The sequence below is a fragment of the Acipenser ruthenus genome, chromosome 24 (genome assembly GCF_902713425.1).
Source record: "Acipenser ruthenus chromosome 24, fAciRut3.2 maternal haplotype, whole genome shotgun sequence".
NCBI lineage: Eukaryota > Metazoa > Chordata > Actinopteri > Acipenseriformes > Acipenseridae > Acipenser > Acipenser ruthenus.
The window spans coordinates 19,793,765-19,821,314 of NC_081212.1; the positions used below are offsets into that span (position 1 = coordinate 19,793,765).

Sequence of the window (27,550 nt, forward strand, 5' to 3'; positions counted from 1 at the left end):
ATTGGAGAAAAACTGTTTTGTCTCAAACGAAATCTGTCATTCTTTTGATATTCGTTGATTCATTCTACAGTTCAACTGAACATTTGTCCACAGTACCCAGCTCCACTAAGATCCATTTAAGCTGTATTTCCAGTGCCACAAACCCTGTTCTGAACACAATTCTACAAGAGCATTGTGCTGTTCCAATGACTTTAAGAATGCATCTGAGCATTCACTGGACTACAGCAGGGGAAGCATACCTTAGGTTTCCAAACTGCGAGTCTGCCAATTGGAAAGTATGTTTGGATGGCCATTATTAAACCTAGGTTTCACCAGGCAGTCTGCCCATATTACGATGCACTCCTCATAATTACATTCGTGGTCATTCAGGGATAAATTTGACTGGATTGTTGACCAAGGAAGTGCAGCACTACTTTACTTGCTTGCTTGCTATACTATATTCTACAGTATAAAGAAGGCACACTGTATATGTTTACCAAGTGTTAAAGTAAACACAGGTAAGAGGTTTTTTTTTTTGATAGCTAGAACCAAAGTGAAGCAAATACAATGTCACAGTTCATACATGGTTCCACACATAAACCAACTGTACTGATAACTGCACCTTTCTGATGTCACTCTGATGCGCTCATCGCTGGATGAATGTTCCTTGTTTTCCTTGTCTTGGAAGTATTCTTCCACACACTGCTCTTCAAACTCATACAGCTTCTTTAGTTCCTCTTCACACAGGATCAGCTCTGTTGAAACAAAAAGACTCATCTTAGCTTTTCATGACATTTCCAATCATTCTGAGTGATTTTTGTTGCAATTACAATTGTTATATATAAGATGTTACAATACCCCATGAGAGAGAATGTAGTATTCTATATGATTCTATATCATTAACCATATGTACACTTCACTCTGCTTTTACTATAATATTATAATACAAAAGGAACTGCCAAAGACTTTTAGTACGTCTACTGATCTTGTCATTGACAGCTAAAAGTTCTGGGAGTCTTAACATATTCTAACTGAACCCTTTGATAAAGGGTAGAGGCTAATAGACTATAAAACCAGATTACCAGCCAGTCCACTTACTTAGTCCTCTGTCCCGCTCATCCAGTTCTCTCTCGCTCCTTTGCTTGCAGATGCAGCAAATGCGTTTAATTACAATATAGATGAGGCTGAAAATAATGAGCGGGGGAGGCAGCACCGGTCTGTCATGGTAGGTCATGATCAGCTGATAACGCTGGAACTTCCACACCTGGTTGGAGATGGATTTGACCTCAAAGAAGGTGTTGCTGTAGGAGACAAAGCAAGACATGTGCTTTAAAGTGAAGCTTGCTGTAAGAGGTGATCCTTTCAAGACTGCACAGAAGAGATCTACATAGCGAACATGCTGCAATGCAATCCTGTGAGCAAGGCTCTTACTTGAAGACAGCGATGAGTAGGTTTACAAGCAGGATGTTTGCCACCAGCAGGTAGCACGCCATGATGGCAGGAGTGAGCCAAGCTCCAGGGATGCAGGGGGGGAAGCGTTTTCCGTCCTCATCGAACAGATTGTCTCCGCATGGAGCTAGGAAAAAAACAACGTTAACACACTCAGCCCTCGTATAGAAATCCATTCGACAAACAGCCATTAGAAAAAAAGAGAAACATCTGTTTAATTTGTAATGCAAAGCAAATTTAATTAATTTACATTTTAGACACCAAACAGCACCCAAAAAGAGGCTTGTAGGATACATAAATGAGCAAACACTTACGATTAATTTCCATAGCGTATACTAGAGTCCACGAATGTAGATCAACCAAACAAAGAGACAAAAGAAAAAGCAGTCAAATATGCTGTCAGCTGAAGGAGTGCCTTATTGACATGGTCTTATCAAGAGGCATTTTAAAGAAGCACATTTGAGATAATTCCGAAATGTTTGCTGAATGTATTGCAGGTCATTTTAAATCTGTGTTAATAGGACAGTCAAGCAAACATTGTAAAACTGAAGATGATCATGGGAAATGAACCTGGTCGTGTGGAGCAGGGCTGCACTGTAGAACCAGCTCCTAGTTAACAGTATCAGGTGAGTGCTAGAGGGAATAACAACATAATCAAAATCTAAAGATTTACATTTACCAGTCATTTATCTATTGTGTTTTACTGTACTACCGTCTGTTATGACCTAATACAGTAGTTATAATAATGAGAAATGATAGAATATAGTCTATAAATACCAACAAAAGTGCCCCAATTAGCCCTGTTTTTTGTATCGTTTACTATATATTTTGCGTCTTTAACAACGTGAACAAGAAGAACAAGAATATTTTAGAGTTAGTGTCTAGATCTGTAGTAAAACATAAGCAGACTGGCATTCAAACAATCTGATAATGTCTTGCACGACTGAGCTCATTAGTGAAATAAAAAGATGTAGTTACTGCTGTATTCAGAGGAGCAACTTATAAAACATGAAAACAAAGAAGCCAAGAGAACGCATGTCAGGGGTTACAGGACAGGTAAGAAAAGACAAGGGTCAGTAAGATGGGAATTGTGCCTTCAAGTGACGGCCGATGAAATGATATATTTACAATGGAAGTGGTTTGAATGGAACTACCATAGCTTATTTTTGCAGAAATTAACTTTGTACCCATTTCTAATGCAAGCGCAACTTTAAACAACTTCAATCTTCAGTATTTTGTTAAAGATTAAGAGATGTGATAAATCTTAAAAGATGATACTGTAGAGGGTGTTCACATTAAAGAAATGGGTGCAAAGTAGGAAAAATGAGCAAGATAATTTCTGCAAATACCCCCTATGGCCGTTAAAGGTGAAACAACTTCCACAGTAAATATTTTTGTTCGTGATTTGTAAAATTCCCATCTTCTAGTCCCTTGTCCTTTAAAGATTAATAGCATTTACAGGGTGTAAAGAATGTCTAGCAAGAAACAGCTTAGCTTCAGCTATTCCTAAATTGTTCCTTGTTGGTTTATCACATTTTTCTTTTCAAATCCTTGAAGGACAAACTGGGAGCAAAAGAGAACTGGGACCAGAATCAGCAATATACAGCCTAAAAGAAAACCGAATTCAAATGACACACGTGGGAGTCTAATTTGGATGTGATCATCTGCCTAGGAAACAGGAAACCGAATCTTACTATGAATTCTAGTCTTACGGTCTATCTGATCCGCAAACACCTCTCCGTAGATCATCCAGTAAGGCATGTAGAAGATGTTCCGAGCCAGCCTCCAGGTGGGCTCCTCGTCTGGGTGCAGGATAGCCTGCCGTGCCACGCCGAAACTCATCAGCACCACCAGCATGATCACCACGAAGTACAGCATGTCCACCATCTGCAAACACAGTCCTCTTATCAGTGCTGCAGAATAGGACGTTCTGGCTACCCCATTCTGCTTTGTTTTGCATGACATATTTTATTGACGCTGTATGCAATTACAGAAGTACTAAAAGTCCTGTTAATGAACAATCAACATATATCCAATCGGAAACCATTTGCATACCCCCTACAATAAAATAAAGGCTAAATAAACTCATTATTTTAAATTTCAACATTATACACAAGAGTCGTTTTATATATTTACCACATTTCTGACCATAATACTAGATATTATTCTATAAGCTATCCACAGTACTTAAATCATGTGCATTTAAACCACATGATTGCCATTCAGATCACGTTTTCAAATTTTGATGATTGTGTTAATAGGTTATTACATACCAGTCTTTTTGTGTCTTTTTTTTAAGTCTCAAACATACATATGAAACAGGAGCTCAAATGGCAGCCTATTGATAGATACACACATGCATGGCATATCTTTTGACTGTTTATTAACATGTAACTAAACTTCAGCCAATTGTTAATTGCACATTAATTAAACATGTATTAATGCCACTCAAACCGTTCACATGCATTCTATATTAGGGCCATAAGAAACTGTTGTTTCACTACAGGTTACTCCAACTCTGTATTGAGAGATATTGGTTTTCACACTAGTCAACCAAATGAATAGGATTTATTTCAATTGGCATTTCCATTATCAGGCATTTCCCCCAAATCATCCAACAGACAGACACAGTTTCAGAGCTCCCAATGCAAGCATGCTGCTATAGCATATGACTCTGTGTTTCATGAGATTTACATGTAATCCATCCATAATACAGACTTCCATGTGGACGGATTACACACAAGTGCTTCCAATAGTTTTTTTTTTTTATGAGAAGCTCTGGGTAAAAAAAGGGCCGCATGCAGCAGATGATGAGATTATAAGATTTATTAACAAACCCGAGGATTAGCAGAACCAAATAGCACCACTGAAACATATAATCACTTGGGATACATGACGCTGCATTGTGACAACAGAAAAGTGTAGTCAAAGGTCACCAAAATGTAAATGTTCCACAACCTTTTTATTTTCCTATCTGACTTACACATGGAAAAAAAGTATTGGGCACTTATACAGTAAAGGATAGCACATGTGCAGTTCACTGTCAACATGGAGTAACCGTGAAGTAACCAATTTTGTGAAATACTGCAGGAGCACTGTACTTGCTCTTCAAATTTTAAAGTGCTGCACTAGGATTTAAACATACTTTCTTTACTATCATTTATTTATTTAGCAGACACCTTTATCCAAGGCCACTTACAGAGACTAGGGTATGTGAAATACACATCAGAGTCACTTACAACAATGTCTCACCCGAAAGACAGAGCACAAGGAGGTTAAGTGACTTGTTCAAGGTCACACAGTGAGTCAGTGAGTGAGCCGGGATTTGAAGCGGGGACTTCCTGGTTACAAGCCCTTTTCTTTAACCAGCAGACCACACAGCCTCCTTGACATTGTACTCAGAATACTCATGGAGTGCTGTGGTTATTTGCTCACAGCTGCAGTACAACCCATTTGACATTCCTCATAGCTACACTTCTTCTAGAACATTGATGGCTTATCTTCAGTGTCTTTATGCCAATTATGCAATTTGCCTCCAAGGAAAATCTGATATGTGTTTCAATTCTCACCATCTTCCCAATCATCATGACATAGGGCCCCAGGTACTTGTTCACCCCGAAGATATCCAGCACCCGGATGTACCAGAAGATGATGTCCACGCAGTAGATGACGCGCCCGTAGCCCATGTATGGCTGACTCTGCAGCCTGAGGAGCAGCCCCATCAAAAACACTGAGATAGCCACCATGTCAGTGATGTTCCAGTAATCCTGCAACCAGACGTTGATCTTCTGCTTTAGCTTGCCTGGCTCAGACATCAGAATCTGGAAAACAGGGCACACATTAAATGAATTTAATACATTCATGTATTAAACATGCAGTTTTGCCCCATGCTTTACCATGTTTATAATATTTACCATAGTTTACCATGCTTTGTCATGTTTTTATATGCTTTACCATACTTCTCTGTGCTCTACAGTGCTTCCCCATGCTTTCACTGTGCTTTATTACACTTAGCTATGCTTTTGCTATGGGAACTGTTTATAAGGGACCTCTCTAGTCTTTCCTCTTCCCCCTATCCCCTTATAAAAGTTTACCACAGTCTTTTTGCAGTTGTCCCCCATGCTTTCCCCATGGTTAAGCTATGCATTTACCATAGTTTACCATGTTTTTCTAATATGCTTAATTCAATGACAGTCTTTGTCAATGTCTTCAATTGAAGTAATTGAATTAAGTTTCTTTTAGTATTTCTAAATCCAATGTTTAATAGTTATGGAGAATTGATTTACCATGCCTCTCTGTGCTTTACAATGCTATACTTTACCACTATGCTTTATTACACTTTGCTATGCTTTTACTATGGCAAGGAAATGCCAATGTAGTTATATATGTTATCAATATAACTGAAAGCATTACCCCCAAAGTATAGCATGTACCCAGATTACAGCATGGATTGAACAACGAGGTTCATAGATTTTTTTGAAGTGAGGCCTGCGTTGGGTCATTCTAAATGTGTTGACTTGCCTCTCGTATTTTCTCTAAAGCCAGTGTCAAGATGTATGAGATTACTATCCATTCCTGAAGTGTTGGGTAGCGTTCCATCTTCACCAGAATGATGTAATTGAAAAGCATCAGATAGCCCATGTAACAGATCTAGAGATAAAGACCAGCACAAATGAGCTCAAGCAGTGCGCAGTTCATTTAAACTTCAATATGGATTGCATTCCAGTAACCCCATGCTGAAAACAATATCTTAGTAATGAATGCATTACAAATATAAAAAATACATACAAATCATATTGTATAGAATGCTGTTGAATTTATGCAGTTGGATCCCAAGATATAGTGTTATAATAAACAGCCTGTCTTCTTTGTTATTTTATATCACGTTAATATGTACTGTATAATTCAATTGAGAGGTAAATATAGGATGCATGTTTAAAGTTTATACTGTGATAAGGTTTCAGTATTGTCTATTATATAACAGTGTAACAGAATAACTTGTTCTGGACGTTGTTGCATGCTAGTTATTAGGCTGTTTCATCAAGGGAAATCTATTCATTTAATGGATTTGATAACCCAGATTTATGGACTCACAAAGCAGTGAAGGTTCTTTTGTCACTCACCGTATAGAACCAGAACTTGGTGAAGGGAGCGTTGTAGAACTCATAGATCTTTGTCCCAATCGGAACTCTTCTCTGTTTTTTGTCTCCTTGCTCTTCATCTCCTTTCTTGGAACTAGTGTCCACATTCCCATCCTGACATCAGAATATATTATTATCACGGGCTGGTAGTGTTTTCCTTACTTATGTGAGATTTCAGATTTACAGTCGACTCAAGTTTCCACAAGATAGCACTATTAATTCCTAAATGTCAGACATTTCCAAACTAGGCCAGAGTGCAAATTAAACACTGTGCTATGAAATTAGATACCTTTTTATATATGTATTTTAACTACACGACCGTATTACTTAACAAATACAGTAAAACATATTTTAACAGTAGCAAATGTATGCACCCTGATGTTGCGACCGTGAAGGTGTATCATGTTAAATTATAGAAAACATACTTTTTAATCTTTGATCTAAAATTCCTTTTTTGTAAAACAATCTGGGTCCAAACCTAAGGCAAGTGAAAAGGCTCATTTCGGAATAATCTGAATGCTTTAAAACTCGTCAGCAACAACACAGATCTTCTCATTCCTGCAACTTGCAAGAGTGTCGTTTTTTAATTTCGACTCCTCACCTCACACGTTGCCCCTCACACTGTGCTGCTCTGCACTAGAATCTACCTTACTGACTGTGTTCTCTTCTTCCTTCTCCTTCCCATCCTCCTGTTCTTCAGAGGTCTGGTAAGAGAGGTCCTCATTGGTTCGAAACTCCAGGAACAGGATGGTAGGCGGGAAGACAATTCCCATTATGACCTGAAACAGAAAACCAATCACAGGTGAGGAAAGCGAGGCTTCAAGCATGCTGCTGTGTGCACCTTTTGTACTTAACTACCTACAGTAAGCTATGACTACATTCATTGATTTAAAGTTATAGTGGCAGTTATCCTTTGCCCTCTGGAAAACAATAGATTGAAATTCAAGACAGTTGACTTAATTGTAATTGAAACGTGTATCCAGTTTCCCAGTGATATATGTTATATAAATACAGGGAGGGGGCCTGCATGGGTGCTGTACCTTCAGGCCTGGGTTCTTGCGCATTCGCAGGCACCCCATCCACATGTCTGTCAGCAGCATCTGACTGCAGGTGTGTGCAATAAAGTCTCTGTGCTTGGCTGCCACGGCCAGCTTCAGGCAGGTAGAATTGCTCCAGTTCTTTAGTTCGTATGTCAGCAGTTTCATGGCCACCTGCTCGTCATGTTTGTAAGACTGGTCCAACAACTCATAGGCAAGCTGACCAAACTCCCTGCAAGGAAATCAATAGCACAGCTACTGACACTGTCATAGACTGCCTCTCAGCCACCTGGGATTCAGTCCTGTCTCAACACGTTTAGTTTAGCAAATGAAATTAAATATCACACAGGATGGACTGCCACATACCAGCATACTGCATTTATATCTGGGGGTGCAAAATGTAAAAAATCTAACACAACCTGAGCCCTGTGTTGAAGCAAGTGAAAGATCACATTTTAAAATCTTTTTTATGCTATAAAACAAGCAAGACACAACAACATTCCTGCAACTTAGTTAAAAAAAAAAGAATTACAAAATCTTCTATTTACTTTGAATTATTGTCCAGGTCCTGTGAGATATCGTCCACCATTACATTCTCAGAAGACTCGTGGGCCATAGACTTGTAGAGCTTACAGGCTACCAGGGCCTTGGCCATGGCCTCCTCACCCCGCTGCCAAAGGAAGAGCGCCATCTTCTGGCGCTTCATCAGCACTGCCCACACCATGAGCTCATGGAAAGGGTACTGAAAGCGGCTGACCTCTGGGTCATCCACGTCGATGTCGATCTCCTCCTCCTTCTTCTTCTTCTTCTTCTTCCTCCCTTTAGAAGGAGTCTCCTCATCCTGGGTTAAAGGAGAGTTCATGAAACGTGAATAACCAGGGGGCTGCTATTGACTACTGCTTACTGTGCGAGCACTTGAGCCTACACTGAGATGAACAACCTAGCTTTCATGGAAATGACAGGTGCAAAGAAAGGACAACAAGGAACATTTGTTGCAGTTGGATTTTTCATGAATCTTGATTGTTAAAAGCAGAATAAATGCACAGTTTTGGATTAGCTAAAAGCAACTCAGTAACACACATTTTGGCTGATCAAGTCTATGGCAAACACAATATTTGAGTCATTGCAATAACCACTCAAAGTGATTGCAAACATCATATAAAAGGGAACATTAAAATGCATCTCTTAAATGAAAGTATGCAAAAAATTGCCATTACAACACTATAGTTCGAAGGTTTTTATGTAAGTAGTGATCACCTTTGATGTGAATGTGCATTATCTTCTCTTTCGGAGGAAAAGGGTGAAGGGTCATTGTACACACTGGGGTAACGGTGGGACATAAGAACCAGAGTAGTATGCTACAGGGAGTAAAGGTTCTGGTGGGAATGGCAAAGAACACAGTCAATGAGATATATCAAAAGCAGCTGCAGAACAGAGAATATCACGCTTCAAAAATATTTTACCTCCATTCCCAAAAATTTAAGAGCCTTCGGCTGAAAAAAATGAAAAGTAAAGGGGTTAGAATTAGAATTAAAATGATAGAATTTCTTGTTCCAGATATATCTTTTTATTAGCATTATTTCTGATTTCCATGTTTTACATCATATATTCCAAATGTAACACTATAGATAAACTACTGCAACCTGGTTTCATTGCTTTAGGTCACATGGCTTGGCTGCAGCTAGACCATTGGAGTTTGACCTTTAACACATGCATGATGAGATCGGTACTGAGAAGAATCATTGGCTTTTCATCTATAGCTGTCAAGCCACAAACACATAAACATACTTAAGTCTAACTCTGCTTTGCTGCCTTACCCTTTTTGGTCCAAACAGGTTGTTGTAGATCATGCGGAAGCTCTTGCGCGTGTAGTAGCACCGGTAGGCTCCACCCATGAGGTATTCTAGAACTAGCCCGATGTCAATCAGACTGGTGTGATAATCTGGGGGCAGGTTTCCCTACGATTCACAAAGCGACACAACTTGAATCACCTATTAGTCCTGGTGCATGTTCCTTTAGCTTTGACTTGAGTTCAAGAGTTCTTCTTATAAATTATAGAAAAGGGTTAGTCTAAATTACTGGTCTATTGGTGTTGTTTGGAATACCACCAAATGGTAGGCAAGTGTCTCTCTGGGGCCTATTCTACAAGCATCTTAATATCTGTAATTTACTTCTGAAAGGAAAAAGAAACCTTGGAATTGTACAGAACTACGTACCTACTATAATACAACTGTAATTATGGAGCTGCTATTAATATATTTATACAGCATGTTTTAAAAGAACCAAAAAACTAAAAGTAACAGTCTTTTCACAGGTTCTGTCTGTTTAGTTATTTGATACTTTTTATAAGGATAACTAAAATGTAAGCCTAGCCTTCTTTAAAAAAAATAGCAGTATAGAACAGAGCCTGTCTCACTCATGTTCAAACACACATACTTATTTACATGCATCATGAATATGACAGTAAACAACACGACAGTCATGTAATCTAATAATAATACTAATGATGATCTTTAATTAAATAATAAGGGTGCTGGTCTTACCTTTTTAACTTCCCTAACTAGAAAATGCAAAGTATTCGGAGGACCTAGCCTCTGAAATAAAGAACAAACACACATTCACATTAGAACAAGTGCACAAAATATTGAGTTATCTACCATAACACATTAAAGACACATAGAATAAATGTAATATGTATTTAATAGTACTGATACAAACATATACAGTAAGTTTCAGGGAAGAGCTAATCGATATCTCCCAGATTCAAACAGGATGCCATTTAATACAAAAGTGAAGCTGTCCGATAGGAGAAAAAACATGATTATATTTTACACAACCTGTTTCAGAAACTGAGGAAAATAGTCAAGCTCCAGGACCTTTATAACAGACCATTACACATTCTCCTGCTGCAGTACTCGCTCGCTTGCTGAAGTCAGCCTAGTTTCCATTCCAAATAAGCCTAATTGCCCTTCCCTTAAGAAACGCTGATTTAAAACTGGTCAGACTCACAGTGTTGTATAACTCCTCAAGCCGTGGAATAGTGAGAAAGTTATGTATGTTCACCCCATTCTCAATCAGGAGTTTCACAAAGTCCACTCGATCCAAAACCAACGCATCCATCATGGCTTGCTCCAGGGAGTTCACCTGTGGAGACAGCCCACGAGCGCAGAGCCTTAAACGAACCCTTAGGAAACTGTAGAGCATTTCAAATGTACGGTGGATCATTGAGGATATGCAAAATAAAAACAAAAATGTGTTCAGTGGGGATGACGAGATAAACATTTCAAATAATCATGTCAAGATAATGATCATGAGATCATTCATCTTGTGATCTTGACATAACGGATTGAAATGTCGAGATCCTGAGATCATTTATCATGTGATTTTGACATAACAAAACAACATAGAGGTACTTTTGAAAACAAATGTCTACGCAGGAGCAATTGTTGATATTCGTGTTTTTACCCAGTTAAGTAATTCTAACTTTCTGGGATCGGTCTCTTCTTCCGGCTCTTTTTTCTCTTTCCCGCCCTTCTTCTTTCCTCGGCCCTTGCCTCTGGCTGGCCCCTTGGCTGCCCTGGTGCTGGCGGCTGGGCTCTTCTCCTCCTGAATGGGGGTACCAGTGGCTGAGAGGGTGTTCAGACGCTGGAACAAATGAAGATGTGTCATTGCAGTCTATGTGGTTGCCTGATGGTGTTGTTATGGCAACCTGCTACTCCACCACCATCTACACAAGGTATCACTTATATCAGTCACAACTGAATTAAGGTATCACCAAAGAGAATAAATGCTTGTGGCTGTTAAACAGCAGATGGCTGCCTATTCAAAGTGCCATTGTCTCTTTTTGTATATTTTTATTCTAGGATTTACTGACTGGTAAAACCAGGTGACAACCACTTGGCTTAGCTGACTGTAAATACATGTTTTACTGTATTAAAATGCTGTAAATGTTGAAAAGATTGTATGGAATATATATTTATAAGGCTTCAGTAACAACATTTAGAAATGCTCTCAACTTACAAGATAAAAGGCCCTATTTTGATGGAAATTAATTCAATTACTTTACTGATATGAAACTACCAATAAACTAATGAAAACAATAACTGAACTGCTCCTTCTCCCAACTTCATTGTTTCTTTAGAATTGAATACGGTTTCCAGTCCTCTCAGAAAATGTCCAGTTGTCTTTTGAACTTGCAACTGGCTTTCAAATTACACACCAATATCACATTTCACTAAAACTACTCTTGGGTTCAAAATTTTACTTTAATGTCCCAGCAAACCAACCTAAACCCCCCCCCCCCAAAAAAAAAAAACTGTGTTAGATTACTATTGATAAGCACCCTGATATCCCACGCAAACAGAGAACTCACCGGCCAGTGATGCCCATACACAAAGATCTGGCTGCATGCAATATCAACCCTGTTCCAAGCCAGAGCCAGGCTCAGCTGGTCTGGGGCTGCTGCATTGGTACCTGTACATGGAAACAATGAATAAACCCTAAGTGTGTGTTTAACTATGCACTGCTTTATTTTGTTATTTAACTAAGCATTTGACCAGGGCCAACATCTCTGCTCTATAATGTATAGCTATATACAGTGAGTATTGACTCCTTTTATTTATTGCAGTGTTACTGCTCAGAGAAGCCTGCAATATGCTGATTTTGAATAAATTGACTAGGGAGATAGAAAGGGTTTTTGGCTCTACGACTCAGTCAAGCTCCTGTTATGTCTGTAAAGAGGCAGTGCTGGATTGAATTGAAGATGCTGTTGAAAAGTGGCTAAATATTGAGCAGTTGAAACAGATCTGTCATGAAGCATGGCAAAAGATAGTGTGCAAACTTGTCCATGCTACACAGAGCCATTTAGAAGCTGTAATTAGCCAGAAGAGGCCACACCATTTTAATAAAGATACATAGAATAGGCATCAGTCCTTAGACGACCAAGGCTTTACTTTTTTGACTAATCTTATTATTAACTGTCATTTTGTGTTTGTAGTAAAGAATGTTTTGTCGTAGAGAGATTGATTATCTGTAGCACAATAAAACATCAGACATGGTTTCCCATACTCTTTTATCTTCCATAAACAGCACTGTAATGAAATGCTAACTACCTTGTCATTATAATTAGGTTTTTGCAAAGTACACAATGAACATTCGTGTTCATTGCAGTTGGATTTCCAGATCTATTTCAAATTCTGTGAAATTAATAAGACTTCTTTGTATGTTACATGATTCTAGCTACATAAAGACGACAGGAATCCCCCAGCGGAATCATAATCTCTCACTCCATACCTTTTAACAGAGCTGTCAAAATCGCCATCTCAATGTCCTGTTGTCCTTCCGAGCCCATTCGGAACACTGTTATCTAAGGTACGGAATGGACAGCTTATGTCAATGAACACAAGTATATAGTAGGGGTAGTTTAATAGTTGACCTCAGAAACGGGTAGTTGACTAATCTTGCATCACATTGTAGAGTATTTGTGAAGAGCGTGGTTTCAAATGAACGGTATCACAGTTGTGTTTTTCAATCCATTAACATAAAAATTACATTTCAGAACAATACTGCAGTTAATGCCAAGTAGTTTTAAAATACAGTGCAAAAACAGCAAAGTCTTACTTAACAGTACATTCAGAAATAGAGTACCAGACTTTAGCAAATACATGATTTATACATTATTTTTTTGTTTTGAAATTTGAGATTTTTTTTTTTACCTCAACTGCTATGTATTTAAAATTGGTTATTTGTTTAGGTTAGTTTTATTTTTTCTTTGTTTTCAATTTGTTTTGTTAGAATTATCATTTGAAACATTATTGTCATGTAATTTCCATCTCATGATGTCTGGTGGTTGTGTTATATATCAGTTAGCACAATACTGTATATCATAGATATTTTAGTGGTTTTTAATAAGACATCAGTAATCTACAGTATATAGGATTTGTGCATGATACCTATTGATTTTACAATAGAGCATTACAATAGAGTATTAAGCGCTTTGTGATGGTGGTCCACTATGAAAAGCGCTATATAAAATAAAGATTGATTGATTGATTTATCACATTTTTTAAACACACACAGGTAAACTCTTTCTTTTTTGTACCTGTTCAGGGAGACTCCACTATGTACTGGTTACAGTCATTTGCAGTTCATATTTTATAGAGGGTTGTTTTAAATTCATCAAATAATACAATGCATTTCCAAATGATTATCTTTCAGAAAGGTTGTGACACTGGTCCCTCCTCCTTCCCCCCTGGATTGGCTCTCTATCTCTAGACTTCAGATTGTCGGCACAGCTCTATTAGAGCCAGGAGCTGATTCAATGCATTTCTTCAACCTATTTTTTCTCAGAATAATGAGAATAATCTAGAATCTGTACTAATTACTGATACTCAATTGAACTTGTTACTTGGCACATCTCTAATTTCCAGTTTACTATATATGTTTCAACAGTGGAGGGTCATGGTAGACCCTTGTCATTACAAATGGGATCCAAGCTAGAACTATCAGGGGTAAAAAAAAGACTGAATAATATGATTTAAGGTAACAATATGGCCAATATGAGCACATTTGGATTGGATCATGAATTGTACTTCATCTTATTTAAATGTGTTGTTGAATCACACCTCTCTCCCTAATGAAGCTCCTTGCAGACTAGTCACATTTATCTATGAAAAACCCTGTTGGGGTATATTTTAAGGATCTAAACTATGGTGGATCTGAAGACCGCCTGTCTTGAAATAATTCTATGCAAAAATACATACATGAGTTCAGAATCATGATGGAATTACTCTTGAATAACTGACCCCTAGTCTTCAGTCTTAAAATAGTATTCTTTATACAATAGATGCCAAGCAAAGCTTGGCTATTCCTGGATTATTTAGCACTGATTGACAATAGTAGCGCTGGTCCCAATACAGGTATCTTCAGATTGCATGCAATTCAAAAGACAAGATAGGTCAAGAGTTCTGAATAGTAAGTTGCTCTTTAAATGAAGCTGTCTGCTTATAGAGGCACTTTACTGTAATTTCATTTAATGTATATAAACAAACTGGACACACATAGCATACGAAAAGACATTGGCAATTTACATCTGTGATTCTAATCACTAAAGTGGCAGATAGCTAGATTGTGTGTGTGTGTATATATTTATATATATATATATATATATGTCTTGGTGATGAGATGCATACGGTAGGCAAGTAGACACTCTTTCCGACTAGTGCCTTCACAGTACAGGCTGATGAAGGTACTGAAACGTTTGTCTACTTCAGGGGTGAGTAACTCCATGTTTAACATGTTGCAGCTGGATGGATGTTTCTTTACCCCTTGGTATTGTACATTGGCTGGTTGAGGGAAGTGGATTAGAGTGTGTGAGGAAAATAGCTTCAGGAAGTGGTATGAACAAACCCAACAAGAAAATGATGCACGGAAAAAAACAACAACAACACAGGAATGAAAAAGGCAACAAGACAAGGAGGTTCTCCAAAACACATTTATTGTGAAGTTGTTACAGATGTATTCTGCATGTATTCATTAAATTGTAGACCAGCGTGTTCACTTATATGGAAAACCATGGAAACAGAATTTGGCTTGAGTTTTGTATAGGCAATCTCTTATTCTTCTGAAGGTCTGCACAAATTCTCATTCGTTTTCTTCCTGCTGATAATTCATCTTGTGATAGTAGCAGGCATGGTCAAAGCTGGTCCTGGAGGGGCATTCTACATCAGGTTTAAGTCCTTACTTATTGTAGGACTTGGTTCAAGCAAGACCTAGTCAGGAAGGACCAGAAGTTGCCCGTACCTGGAATATCATGTTGGTCTAATGTTGTATTTGCCAATCTAGGATTAATACTGGAGATTTAAGATAAACATTGCTTCCTTGATTTATTGCATCTTATTAGCATTTGCAACCACTGGTCCCCTTACTGTTGTGCTCTTTGAGGATACAGTATTCACTATAATTTTCACAACTGCTTCAGGGTTTCCTTATACTTCTGGTGCCAAAGGTCACAGTCTGACACAGGAACTAATAGGATAACGGGAACAACAGTTAAAACTATAGCATGGTTCTGTAAAACACTGCAAGGAAACAAGGACTAGTGACAATATTGCTATTAAGATGCCTTGGTGAGCACCCCTTTGAGCTTTGGCTTGCACAGCTAATGAAGAGCCATTGAGACCTCCTACTCACCAGCTCTTTCTTCTTCATACACTCCATCAGCATCATGAAGAGCTGCTGAGCCTGGTTCCGGCTGTAGTTGAATGTTTTCTGAATGGTGACAAGGAGCTGATCTCTTACACTGTCACTAATTATCCTGCATGAGAAGGAAAACATTATAATGCTTTTTTGAAAACATGAATTATTTACATATAAAGTATTTGACAATTAAATGAAAAGTTATATGAGGAGGGGGAAAAAAAGACATAAACAAGGAAATAGGCAAGGAATTATATTGAAGGGTAGCTTGAAAAGTTGTAGTGATGCACCATCGCTCAATCCAGACCAGTGAGGCCTTGCCAATACCACACAACGGACAACAGGGCCCAGAAAGCCTCACCCTGCTTCTTCAGAGTACTTGTGAGCAAAGGACACAATGTCCGAGGCCCGGCCGCTGCCATCGCAGACCACCACAGGTACCGGGGGGTCCTCCCGCAGGCTATCCAGGACAATGGATATCACGTTGGGGCCCCCCTCCACTATGAGACACACCACAGGCACTCCCTGCCCCAGTCCTGCAACACAGAGAAACAACCGGTGAGAGGTGAGAGACGAGCACGGGCCAAAGACATTGAAAGTGCCCAAAAAAAACAGTACCATTTAAATAGCATTACTCTGAAGAAACCTTTGCATAACCATTTGTAGATAAAAGCATTACCTACAAAAAAAAGTATTTTGAAACACTGTTACTGATATGGCACATGGTACTGCAATGAATTACCTGCATTTACTGTACTGGTTCATGTGACACCGGTGGCAATTCAAAATATGTTTTCACCGTACCATTCTTTATTTTAAACGAACAAAAATGTTGTGTTTGCTGCCTGGTTGTTTGTAGATCCATAACTTAAAAAATATGGTTCTACAAAGTTGTCCAATCAGCTGCAGTTTATTGTAGTAACACTGCATCGGTGGTGCAGTATAGTTCGTTAAGAGTCTGCAGTGATAGTGTTGCCTGATGTTGGAGATGACAGCTGAGCATCCCTTTGCTGTCCCTGCCTTATCACTAGCTCCAGGCATAGGATGACAAAGGGAAACCCACAGGTCACATGCAGGATCAATGTCCACCCTCACCTTCCACTACATGAGACGATGGTCTTCATAATTAAATAAAAAGGTTGTGTTTGATGTCTGGTTGTCCACTGATCCGTAAGAAATACTCAATATGATAAGAAAAAAAGTAAAGCATTTTGGATAGTGCTTTCAACACTGTTTTTTAATTTCTGTGTTGCCTATTTATATGCTTACAGTACGGTTTCTGAGTCTGTCTTACTGGATAATATAAGGGTACACTGCAGTACATATATAAGGCTTCCATTCAGTCCTAGGTGTCCAAGCATGTTGGTAAAATGAGGTTTCTTACTGGTGTTGATTTTCTGCAGGGAGATGTGTTTCTCCAGGTGCCGCCGCAGTTTGACCTCAGCCCCGTACTTCCCCACAGTGCCGTTGTCAGCCAGGATGAAGTGGGAGTGACTGCTGTTGAGCACAGAGAGTTTGCTGAGGGGGTTCGACATGGTCTGGTATGGCCTTGTTACCTGAGAGGACAGGAACAGAGTAAGAATGTGTGTTATCATTCACTTAGGCACAAATCTGAGCAAAACTAAAGAAACGTCTTAGTCTGCAGAGAAGCAAGTGGCTTTGTCACTGTCTTTAGTGGAAATATTTGTGTTTTAAGACTGTGTTTTAAGTCTTTTTATGCTGTTGAAATACACTTAAACACTAAAAACTTAACTAAAGAAACTGGTAGACAATCGTTTCAACAACGTCAGATATTGAAAATAACACGCCGAGGCATCTTGACAGTTTTATCTTTGGTGGAGTAAAAGACGCTTGTAGAAAAGTTTGTTAGTTTTCAGCAGCAGGGATTTTTTTTTTTTAAACAAGTCTGTTATAAATGAGCTCATCTTCAAACACAACAACTCTGATAGTTGTTCTCCCATAGACCCAACATCAGTACTCACAGTGAAAAGCAGCCCTCTATGAATACACTATTGTAACAACAGTCCTTCCACCGAGCCCCAATACTATCCTCATTTTTTCACTTATTACAAGTTATTGGTGCACACACTATAAAAATGCAATCTATTCTTTCAAGAGCATCACGTGTGAAATAAAAGTACAAACAAGTTCACAGTTACTAAAAAAGCCCTCAGGTGTAACAATTGTTTTTTAGTCCAGAAAAGCTGCAAGCTGCTGAGATTTTAAGCTTATGTTTTTCCACAGTCATTCTGTTATTCTACACCTGATGTTAAAGAGCAACTTGGTACGGTTCTTAAAAGTCCACTCAAACATCCCACTAAGTACAGCTGGTACTCCAGAGTTTAACCATTAACCTGACCCAGAGCTACTGGAATCCATAGGAGTAACATCTGAATAACTTTTATATCATTTATAACATTGCAATAGGAAAAACAGCTAATCAATTGGAATCCATAGGAATTTGTCATTATTATGTTAAAGTGTAACCCAAATGCTTTCCCCAACACCTTTTATTAGCCCGTACGATTTGATACCACGCCTCTCTTTGCTTGGGCACGTACGTCTGCTCCAATGAGGTCCTCTTTGTTCTCCACTATGCCCCAGGGTGCTATTCCTATGGCACAGACCTTCCCTCTTGATTTAGAGGAATGGTCTTTCAAGGCATCTCCAACATGGCGGATCACCCCTGCAAAACAAAGAAGAGTCACATGGATCCTCCTATTCAAAGGCAGTTATATAATAATGCACATATATTCCTCCAAAACATCTAAAACAAGGTATGCTTACTAACCTTTAAACTATAAACTAGACCTTAAATAAACCCAAGTACACCCAATCAAGTACACCAATCAAGTACACCAATGGTAACTAGAAGATATTCCTATTGCAGTACCACTTGAATTGTCACTGAGTAATGTGGATTTCTGTTGTTAAGAAGTGGTAGGTGAAAATCCTTGCATAAATTTTGTTTATGCTAAGTGTGTGGGTTTCCCAAAGCATATTTATTTTCCATATTTAAATGGGCAGCTTGTAGCAATGACATCAAAATAATGGCTTCCGATTTAGAGCCCTGCACAGCAATGGCAATGTTTAATCAAAAAAATAAAAATACATTACTTAACTAAATCTGTCATCATTAAGGAATGATTAATTCATAATCACTTATTGATGATTTTTGCATTCCCATCTTGTGTATCCTCTCTTTATATTACTATGTGTTATATTATTATGGTTTGTCATAGTGTACTGTTTCGAATTAAATCTTACTTTCCTACTGCCTGGAATTTTGTGTTCTGTCAGTTTTATGCCACTCATGAAAATGTAATAACTTAGAACTTCTGTCATTCAGATTCCTCTCAGGATCAGTGAAAGGGGCTTTTAATCACAAACAATGAAGTAGATAAGTAGAGACCTACCAGTACTGACTCCACCAGTGAATATCCAGGCCCCAGTTGTCATGGCAGCCTTGATCAGGCCTTTCCCAAACACCTGCTTGAGTTTGGGCTGCAGATCAAAGTTCTGTAGGCCTCCATGAACTGAGATGAGGAGGGTGGGAAGCTCCAGCTGCCAGTCTTTGACCATCAAATGAAGAAGATTGTCTGGTTTGGTGTCATATGATACCCGGATATACTAGAAAAGATTACCAAAAAGAATAGTCAACTTTGTGGTTGAAATACAACTCTTGAAACCTTAAGAAACATCTATAATGTTGGCCTCGTAGTTTGGGGGAGTTTCTCAAGTGTAAAACTTTTCTGTTATTGGATTACTGTCTATTTTCTACTTTTAAAATGTGCTTGGCTAGATAGGTTTGCACAGTATTCTCTGTTTACCTACCACTTGTACACAGGTCTAGTTACTAATCGTAAAAAAGACATTAGTGTACTTTGTCCCTAGGCATAGCTAGGGTTAGCTGTGAGGGAAACAGTTCTACCATGGCCTTGTTGGAGTGGCCTCCTCCCTGGAACTCGATGATTCCATAGGCGTCTGTGGGGCTGGTCTGCGTGTGTTTGCTGACGGACCATTTCTCTGGCTGGGGCTCCACTTGCACAAGCTGGCTGCTCTCCTCTGCACTTTCATTAGTTGTACAGCCGGGAAGGATGGCCACATGCTGCCCTATTAAATGGCCACAGCAACACCTAAAAGTGAATGGCAAGTTAGATACAGTTTTGTTCTTTTGCTCATCATAGCAATGTGTTCAAAAAGAAGAATCATAAACCACGACGACACTGATTCCGCAAGGCGTTTGATTTGAAGGGATAGGGATGACAATATCTCAGGGATGATGAGTAAGGAAAAGAGCTGTGGTTCTCCAGAATGGCCCATATAGTCCTCCCTTTTGATACTGGTGAAATATTTGAGCAGTCTTGGAAGCATTTGCCGACAGGGCGCTTACTATGAACTCCCAGTTAAAGCCAGATTTTGCCCACCTTGACCCACACATTATGCATTGTACTCTACATATTGCAATGTACATGTTTTGCACTGGCTACAGCTAGGAAGACAGAAATGAGAGGGGAACATCAATAAAAGTACTTCACAGTCTCTCCACTAAGCCCTTCTCCTGTCCCTGTCTCGCCAATTAGAGCTTCCCCTTTCATCTCTTTTGTTCCTGCCATAGACAGCAGTTACGTGCTGCCATGCACTCATCACCACGGCAGCTGGCAGCAGGCCCACCTCACCCATTGTGGCATGAATTACTTTATCCTAATTGTGCCTACCTATAAATACACTTCCTTCCTGTCATTTGTGAAGTATCTTCTCTTGTTTCTCCATACAAAATAGCTGTTGTTTTCTTTAACCTTGTAGGCCCATGTTGAAAATAATAACGTCTTCTCGTTTAGTTTCTGTTTCTCAAGCTACAGCCTAACGAAAAAGTAACTTCATAACTTTCTTCAGTATTGCTTAATGTAGTAGTAACAGGAGGGAGAAAGCTGAATAAGCTCACAAAGTGAAATAATGGTAAGCAGCTTTCAAAGGGAGTGAGGAAGACATTAACATTTCCAGCAAGCATCAGAAATAGGCTATTCCAGAAGTAAACAGTTTAAGCAGTTTCATTTATATTCAGCTCCACTGGAATCGCTAAGACGTCTCCACTGTGCTGATGTCGCAGCTAGGTGTTTTGCAGTGTTAATTAATGGCCAGCTTTTGAATATTCTTAGACCTATTAGGAAGGGGCGTCTTTACATATGTTATATCAAATTCTGACACCTTCTGGCAGCTCTTAAAGAGACTGTCTTACGTGTTAGGGAACTGTATTACTAATAGTTCAATTTCATTTCAGATTTGGCACATACTATGATGAGTAAGGCACTGCATCTGTGTTTTTGAATGATTTAGGTAACACATTAGTTTATTAAATCCATTACATACAATCTATACATGTTATTAATTATACTATGAACAGTTATAGATTATGCTGATAAATAATAACACTTAATGGCAATACGCTTTTTAAATCATTTTTTGTTTTATATAATAACAATTAATCTAAAGTTAATATAACTAGTTTACGCTACTAACTGTATATCATCTATATATACTAGAAAAATAATATACTGTAACGTTTTGTGGGGGAATCTAGGTAAGATTCACACTTAGTCAAATAGTGAACAATAGGTATCTAAAGGTTGCTTGTTAGATTGTAAATAAGAAATGTAGTAGTTTCCTAGCTAACATTAATATGCATTACACATACTTTGCCCTGTGTTTGAAATAAATATTAAGAACATTTTTTGTGAACAGACAATATCACTATTGTCAAAACAAATCGCTGTCTTATATATTCTTAGTACCACAGTGCCACCTAATGTTATCAATGGATCAACCTTGCCCTGACCTATGGGGGGTACAGCCCTGAAAACTGATAGGCGTCTAGACTAGATCACCAGACCCTCCCCCCACATGCAAAAGGACATACTGTACTATAAACTTGAGTTATCAAACGCCAAAAAACAGAATAAAAAAACAAACGTGACAAGACATTAAAAAAGATTAAAGTTGTCCCCCTCTAAACTTTGCATGGCTTTGGAATCGGGGTCTACGTACCTGCTCGGGTCTTTGCTGTTTGGAAAAATATGAATGCATTCTCTTTTGTGAAAGGTCTTCTCTATCCAAGCCTTCTGAGTCTGAAAGAAAATACAGAGAGAAAGTGCTGTGTTATTGCAGAGTCTTCAAGTGAATTGAAGGGGAATGAATGAGATTGAGCAGAAACAGGAGTGTGCTGCCTGTGCTCCAATATAAATACATTGTAAGCCCAAAGGATCTCCCACTTGGACTGAACTGAACTTTGTACACGGATGGATAACTATAAAAGTTTCTGCTCGCAAGACATACGGGGAAGGGAGTACCCACATATATCTACTTACAGTAATACAGTAACATAAAAGGGATGTAAATGGCGTTACACAAAACAAAACCAATAAGACCTACACATCAATGCAAATGTGTAGATCTTAAACATACTCAATTTAATCTATCGTAGTAAAATACTGTAAATTCATGTTTGAATTGTGTGCCATTGACTTTAGCTACACAATAACAATAAAGGCACTGTTTACCAGTTTCTAATGACAATAAAACCTTGATAGAAGACATTCTCTTCTTGGTAAGGGTTCATATACGTTTCTATAGATAAAATAAGTGTGTTTATTTGTAGGTCTGTGGGGAGTGGGATAGTATAAAAAATATCTCTGTCCAAGTTATCACTAGAAATGAGCTCCAGATAGTTGCACAGCCATAAAAGTTTCAGTGCCCTTGATCACATAATCCTCTTAGTCAAAGCTTGGTTATAATCCTGTGTAGACGCGTATGTTCCCATACGTACTACCAAATATATATACAATATATATATACTGCATGTCTACATCTAGAACAAATATAAGTGCAAAGCTCAATACCTTCATATGCTTATTTAAGGTATTAGGCTATGGTGATTAAGAATGCAATCATGATCTGTACAAGCTCTCCGCGATGCTCACTTTGAAAACATCAGGCACTGTAGATTACGGGAGATCTTATTTTTTTTTTTTTACTAATAGCAAAATGTAGCCAAGCTGTCGACAGCTATTTAAAAAAATGAATGAAATAAGTCTTAAACCATATCAATGTTTAGTTTTATGGTAAGCATGTATACCTTTAAGTTGTATGTTTGTTTGGTTTAGGAAAGTCAAACTCCATTTGGGGCAACTTAAAATGGTTAGTTTGAGAGAAAAAAAATGTTTACACACTGTTGACATACAGAAAAGTCACAGGTATTACAGACATAAGGCTTTTTGTTCTTGCTTTAGGAGTGTTATGTGGTGTTAGAAGTCATTACACTATATTAATCTGTAAAGAGAAAACAACACAACATTATTTACCTAATATAGTATAGGACTATTTCAATTTAATATCAGTGAGAAAAAAAAACAAAAAACACCAGTGTTTTAAAATCTCTAGACATACCAGTACAGGCGATTTTAACTAATTGGAAATAAGAATTACGTTTGGTCTAAAAGTGAGAAAAAACAACAATAGTATAAAACCAACAAAAGGCAATTCAGTTGGTGGTAGTTATCTTTCACACTCACTTCAAAACATTGCCCAATGTCGATACAGATATAGAATAGATTTAGTAAGAAAACTTTAAAATGTTATTATTTGTCAATAATTAGAATACAAATTACAATGTCACGTGCTTGATAATTTGGAAAAAAAAATTGTTGAAAAAAACATTTCAAGATTTGTAAATAGGGCCCATTCTCTCCATATAAGAATGAACTCTGAAAACACATTATGTAGTGTGGAGCTTCAGAAATGATTTACCAGCTGTACATACAGCTGTTTTTCGTCAATGAGGTTCCTCAGACCAGACTGGGTATTGCAGAATTAGACCATAAACGTAACAGAAATGCAGCATTCCTTTTCCTGACATTTGTTAAATTTGTATTTATTTTATTATTACATTTTACCTCGTGATAGACACTTTGAGATCCAAAAACCTTGGTCAGCAAGTTTAAAGATGTCAATTCATTTTTTGTTCAAGAGAAATGTATACAACTATGACTCTAAAAAAAACATAATAATACATCAGTTGCCTATTAAAATACATGCTCTTTTTTCAGGAATGTTGGTATTTAAAATCCAACAAAGGTTCTTTTAATTTTTCTTAAATAAGATTTAAAAAAAATATATTTCTGCTAAATTGGTTTTGATGTAAAAAAAAAAACAAATCCTGCCACTTTTCTCCTGCGACAGCTCAAGTACAAATGTTTTTATTCTAACCCATTTCAACAAGGAAACTGTGGGCCCCAAATTCCTATACTTTTCAGACTTTTTGGTAACAATGGTAAAAGCATAGAAAAGTGTGGTAAAGCTAAATAAAAGTACATTAATCACTGATAATAACGTTGTTTGAACACGGTAAAGCCTGGCAAACATGGTAGAAGCATTGTAAACTGTAGTAAACTATTTTTAAGGAATAGTCAACACTCATCACTTCCCATAGAGTTTCCAAAATATATATATTCAGCAATCACATCTTTAAAACAGCAGTTAATGATTGAGCTATTTGGATTTCAGACAAGATACATTTTTAGCATTAATACATGCACTGTTCTGGTCCCATTTGTGCTTCATAACTACCATCAATGTAATACAAAAAGTATTCTGATTTCCTGTGTATCATTATAAGTGGCATGTTAATTGTCTTTGAACAGATATTGACACTACGACAACATGGTTAAAACCTAATGTAATCCTAATTTATCCTCCATTGATAACCCCAATAAACATTACTTTTTTTTTTTTTTTCAAAAGTCTCCTACTGCTTTTGAAACCAACAGTCTCCCAGAATGGCCACTTTGTTAATGTTGTTATTTGTTACCCTATTGGCAGTAGATCCCAGTTTGACTGAACTTTTGAAGTGCCCTACCTGGATGGCAACACGAGGAAGACCTTGTGGAGTACAAAGAGAAGCCCATTTGGATCTGACTGTGAAAATATTGAACTGTGGCTTTGGCTGTGTGCTTGTTTTCTCTTGTTCTGTCGCCGGTTCCTCTGGCTTGTTCCTGGGGTCTGTGATGCTCAAGATGGGGCTCCCTCACTTTATGAAGAGCAGTTGTCATGATGTGCATGTGAGCAGGCTCTTTGTTCAGGCCAGTCCCATGACTCCAGTTGAGGGTAATCCTTTTGGGAGTCTCATGACCTATCTCCACTGCCCAGAGGGTATTTTCATCCCATGGTGGAAATAAAGCACAACAAATCTACTTTGATAGCTTCTCTAATCTCCAATTTGATAAACTTGCATTTCCTTTTTAAAGCTCAACAGTGTCCAGTTGTACAGAAAAAAAAAATCAAAAAATGCCCAAGTTTTAATTTGAAATGTCCCCCCCCCCCCCCCACACACACACCGCTGCGGTATCAAGTCTATTTGCATAATTGAAGCAATTGGACACAGGCATTCTTTTCAAAAAGCCCTTATTAAGATTATAGTTCTTCATTCTTTGGAAATTAAGTACTCCCGGGCCCCAGGAGAAGTGAGGTCACACAACTCTAATTGTAGGTAATCTTTTAATTTCTTCAAATGGCCACATTATCGTCGATGCAGTTAAACATTAACTCTGTAACATGCAGCATATTTGAGATATTTGTTCATCACTTCTCATTGACAGAAGGCTTGCATAGGTTCCTTATGCAGGTGAAAAGAAAACTACTTGACTGAAATATGATTTCACAATAAAATGTATATTTTTAAGAATACTATGCTGACATAGGCAGGAAAGCCAGCATGATTGTCTACAGGCCTAAGGAATGTATAATTTATAGTTTGTTTTTTTTTTTTTAATGGTTTAACATGTTTTTAACATCTTGCAGGCAGTAGCCCACTTTCCCAAACTTTTCCAAGACTGGGCCACTTCTAAAAGCATGAAACCAAAAACAAACACACCAGCATTCAAAACTTCATTGTAGTTCAAACAGATACACTTACAGAAAATCTTTAGAAATGACAACAAAAAGAAGAAACTGGGCAATAATTGCAAATGCCTGCTTGTGGTTACATTTTAGTAATACCACCACCTCAAAGTGCTTTAGAAAGAATGACAATAAGTCGACTTAAAACTCAAATAAAATGTTTATAAAGGCCTTTTGGCAAGGCAAGGGCCCAGCTACTAATTCTGTTTTGCTCATTATGAGGGTTTCACACGTATACAGACTCAAATACAAAACATGTGCATATATGTGGATCTATGCAGCACAAAAATATCGCATTATATAAATCATAACTAAATTTAGGGGAAAAGGGTAGAGAGAAAAGAGAAAGAAAAAGAAAAGAGAGAGCTAGGTGTGTTGAGCTCAGCACCCAGAAGGCGGTGTGGAGAGGTCAGGGGAGAGAGGGAAATCTGACCTCCTCAAAGTGCAATCGGAAAGGCTGCCAGGCAGAGTCAAATTTGTCACTGACTCCGCGGATTGAGAATTTAATTTTCTCCAACTGGAGCATCTGCATGAGATCCCTAATCCCATGGACATACAGAGGAGGGGCAGCTTCCTTCCAACAGTATCACATTTGGCATCTAGCTATTAAACTTGCAAAGGCCAGAGTGTCAGACTGCATCCTAGACAGACCAGTTTCTTCGGGTGCAACTCCTAAGAGAGCAACACTTGATGAGGGATCAATGGGTGTGTCCAACACTTGAGAAAAAGTTTCAAAAATGGAAGACCAGAATCTAGGTTTTGTTTTAAGGCTACAGAAGACCTTAGGCAAGTCACTTGATCGCCTTCACACAATGTTCTTAATAATACATTATTGGGCAACCCATTGTTCTGATCTTTGAGACTATGATCTCATGGACCATATTTTCAAAGCATTTACTCCAGTCTTTAATTAACTTCTATTTTTTTAATGAGGTAAAACATCTGGTAATGTTAACAAACCAGAACCAAACACCTAAACAATATAGTTCAAATTCTCTTTAGCACTCTCAATTTTGTAAAATTAACTCTTTTTTTTCTCCTTTCAAAAAACAGGAGTTAATTAGAGGAAAAGCTTTGGAAATACGGTCACATCAGTCTAAGCAGCCCAAGTAACGCTTTACATGTGAGACTGAGGATCTCAATGAATAGTGTACTCTAACTTCAACTGGAGAAACAAAATAGGCCAATTAACCTGGTGAGCATCGATCAGTGGAGTTTTTCCTTTAGCCAGGGCATTATTCAATGCTGTGTTAATAATCCACAATTCAACCCAAATTGGCATTCTAATAAATTAGGTGTCTGGTGCTACGTTTTTTGGTGAATTAATCTGGCTTGCAGTTCATGAAACTGTTTTAGGTACGGTTAGGAGTTTATTCTCATATTTCAAAGCACTGTTTAACCTGAGATGTTTATAATCTTCGAAACACTTAAAACGGTCCTTAAGGTTTTGTGACTAGGCCCTGATATAAGCCTTGTGAATAGTCAAAACCATTAACTGAGTTACACTTTTTCTAGTTCTTTCTGATAAACATTGTTTCACCCTATATAATTCCCCTAAATTGCTTTTAACTGAGATATCCTGTCCTGTGTGGGGGGTTATTGGGGGGTTATTTCTTTTGTTTATTATTTTCAACTGCGATGAGAAAAGAGGGGGCGTTGGAACACTGAAACTCGAGACTGAGGTATACCATGTCTGCAGTGTGGGCCCATGGAGGAGTTGGATGAGACACACACGTGTATGTCTGGTAATCACTGCTGTACAAAACAAAGAGAGCGCCCTGCAAAGTGAACAGTATG

The 27,550-nt window shown here is 38.1% G+C and overlaps 1 protein-coding gene across 1 annotated transcript in view; it reads right to left on the reverse strand.

Moving 5' to 3' along the window:
• LOC117429752 (transient receptor potential cation channel subfamily M member 1-like) overlaps positions 1–26,285 on the reverse strand; it is a 29,437-nt gene extending 3,152 nt beyond the window's left edge. The window contains exons 1-28 of the mRNA XM_058999174.1: positions 26,187–26,285; positions 25,770–25,776; positions 24,714–24,880; positions 21,848–21,927; positions 19,734–19,938; positions 19,219–19,432; positions 18,364–18,488; positions 17,187–17,358; positions 16,164–16,338; positions 15,797–15,920; positions 12,899–12,971; positions 11,979–12,079; positions 11,072–11,251; positions 10,616–10,750; positions 10,150–10,200; positions 9,424–9,564; positions 9,070–9,099; positions 8,155–8,447; positions 7,610–7,838; positions 7,217–7,348; positions 6,552–6,683; positions 5,950–6,078; positions 4,998–5,249; positions 3,141–3,315; positions 1,743–1,763; positions 1,411–1,555; positions 1,078–1,280; positions 602–734 (exon numbers count right to left, since the gene is read on the reverse strand). Coding sequence (XP_058855157.1) covers positions 602–734; positions 1,078–1,280; positions 1,411–1,555; positions 1,743–1,763; positions 3,141–3,315; positions 4,998–5,249; positions 5,950–6,078; positions 6,552–6,683; positions 7,217–7,348; positions 7,610–7,838; positions 8,155–8,447; positions 9,070–9,099; positions 9,424–9,564; positions 10,150–10,200; positions 10,616–10,750; positions 11,072–11,251; positions 11,979–12,079; positions 12,899–12,971; positions 15,797–15,920; positions 16,164–16,338; positions 17,187–17,358; positions 18,364–18,488; positions 19,219–19,432; positions 19,734–19,938; positions 21,848–21,927; positions 24,714–24,880; positions 25,770–25,776; positions 26,187–26,285 — 3,923 coding nt within the window. The remainder of the gene's footprint in view (positions 1–601; positions 735–1,077; positions 1,281–1,410; positions 1,556–1,742; positions 1,764–3,140; positions 3,316–4,997; positions 5,250–5,949; positions 6,079–6,551; positions 6,684–7,216; positions 7,349–7,609; positions 7,839–8,154; positions 8,448–9,069; positions 9,100–9,423; positions 9,565–10,149; positions 10,201–10,615; positions 10,751–11,071; positions 11,252–11,978; positions 12,080–12,898; positions 12,972–15,796; positions 15,921–16,163; positions 16,339–17,186; positions 17,359–18,363; positions 18,489–19,218; positions 19,433–19,733; positions 19,939–21,847; positions 21,928–24,713; positions 24,881–25,769; positions 25,777–26,186) is intronic.
• Between the last annotated feature and the right edge of the window lie 1,265 nt (positions 26,286–27,550).